The following is a 1969-nucleotide window of genomic DNA, read 5'->3' as shown; positions in this document are numbered from 1 at the left end:
CCTGGAACCAGCATCCTTTCTGTTAGCAGCTGTGTACGCCTCCTAAAAGGTTAGCATGCTGCTTTAAAAACCAAAGTTAGAAACTACATTTGTTTCTCGTCGATCCCTGCAGAGAGTGATGGAGACATACGCTGCGGTGACCAGGAAGAAAGCTGTGGTTCAGCTGATGGTGGCGGGGCTTTTAAGTGTAGCTGCCTTAGCGTTGTGGTTTTCCTTATCACTTGTCTATGCCTACATAGCCTAGAGGTAACGGAAGATGAGCAAAAGCCGGATTCTTATTTTGAAATGCCCGTGCCTCGACTGAAGGCTGTCATGTCACAGAGCATAGGCATTTGCGCGTTTTAAGGTGGAGGCAGGGAGGTGGACTGCGGAAACGGAACACACTGCAGCGAGTGCCGCAGTGCCATCTGGGTGCTTGCCGGGACCACTTGGGAAATGGCCTCTCAGCCATCGCCTGCCTCTCTTCCCACTCTTGTAGCTTATCTTGCTGGATTCTTGGCAGAATGCAAGACTCTGTATGCAGTAGCTTCTATGCTTTCATTCAAAGTAACAATATTCAAAGATTTCAAAGTAATAAAAATGCCCCAAACTTACTGAAATGAGGTTCGACCTGACATGGAGTTTGTTCTGTGGATGAGCCAGGGAAAGGGTGTGGGAGAAGCTGTGGGAAAGTCAGTTGGTGACTTGAGCCTGAAGTGACCGGGTGTTTTGCCTTTCGTTTTCATGTTTCCTCCCAGGGGTCGGCACCCGAAATTACTACCGAAAGATTGGCTACAGGTTACAAGGGCCGTACATGGTGAAGTCGCTGCGATAACCACAATGGCTGCCGGAGCCCAAGCTTGTACATACTCCCCCTCTGTGAGGACCCCCGCACTGCCCCCTGGCAGGAGTGTCACCCTTCCTCTGCAGATGCTGCCCCGAGAAGCCGCCTCCACGGTCAGGGATGCTGACCTGCCTCCGCACCCCGGCACGTGGAGCTCCCGCTCAGCCCTCCTGCGTGTTCCGAAGCCGTCACTTCCGCTTCTGAGACTTAAGTTGTACCCAGTCTACCAGAGGCCTGCGGGTGCCGTCATCTTATGTAGACGCCCTGACAAAAGCAGCTTGATCCCACATGTACCCCGTAATTCAGGAAATAAAAATAAAAGAGTAAGCATTGTTCTCATTGGCAGTTGCCATCGACCTGTCTCAGACCCATGGCCACCATTCTTGGTCCCTTGCCATCATGGGTTACGTGGTGTATTGATTGAAGGGATGAAAAATGAGGCTGGGACACAGGACAAGTGCCAGACTCTGATCTCTGACTTAGGGCACAGATATGTAAGTATTTGAGCAAAAGTTAAGAAAATGGGCTTTTGTTGTAATGGAAATCACTCTATGTGCTCTGCTGGTGTTTGGAAATAGCAGGGTGAGGAGAAGGAGGAACTGAAGTGGGGGGGGGTGTTTTAAGGGAGATTGCAATCCTCCACCAGCCCCCTCCCCAGGGGGTCTGGCAGCTAGACAGGCTGTTACAGACGTCCTGTATTTCACGCTTTATTGTCTATACGTCCCACTCTTGACAACTGCAAGCGGGTGAGGCTGCCACAAGTAGGGGGCCGAGAGTGGCCTTTTATCCCGAGCAGCAAGGCCCGACATGCAGGTGTCTGTAGCTACATGCTGCTGTCACGATTTGCAAGCCGATTCCCTGCTTTCTAATTCTTTACGATGGATTTTCGTCTGTTTGTTTTAAATGGAAAAGGCTCACCTCATGTAAAATTGTTTGTTAAGGGGGAAACAGGCGCGATTCTAAAACTAGGGGAAAGATGGGTTTTTCCCAAGGTTCATTCTATAGAATTGCCTCTGAAAGGTCTAGGTAATCTGCTAAAGATACTCAGCCAGGAGGGGTCAGTTCTTAAGGTAAGAGCATGGATTAACCCAGGCCCCTTCACTTGCATGACATTTTATAGAGCTTTATTAAATGGAATGGATTCTC

The 1969-nt window shown here is 49.8% G+C and overlaps 1 protein-coding gene across 1 annotated transcript in view; it reads left to right on the top strand.

The window, feature by feature from the left end:
• The window catches only part of ELP3 (elongator acetyltransferase complex subunit 3), a 43609-nt gene extending 42459 nt beyond the window's left edge, over positions 1 to 1150 (top strand). The window contains exon 4 of the mRNA XM_045286835.1: positions 738 to 1150. Within this exon, the coding sequence (XP_045142770.1) occupies positions 738 to 814 (77 nt within the window). The 3' untranslated portion in view covers positions 815 to 1150. The remainder of the gene's footprint in view (positions 1 to 737) is intronic.
• The last annotated feature ends 819 nt before the right edge of the window (positions 1151 to 1969 follow it).

The sequence above is a fragment of the Echinops telfairi genome, unplaced genomic scaffold (genome assembly GCF_000313985.2).
Source record: "Echinops telfairi isolate 266 unplaced genomic scaffold, ASM31398v2 ScPeMD7_9;HRSCAF=40, whole genome shotgun sequence".
Lineage (NCBI taxonomy): Eukaryota > Metazoa > Chordata > Mammalia > Afrosoricida > Tenrecidae > Echinops > Echinops telfairi.
Note: the sequence above shows the minus strand (reverse complement) of the source record. Positions and strands in the feature narration are given on the sequence as shown.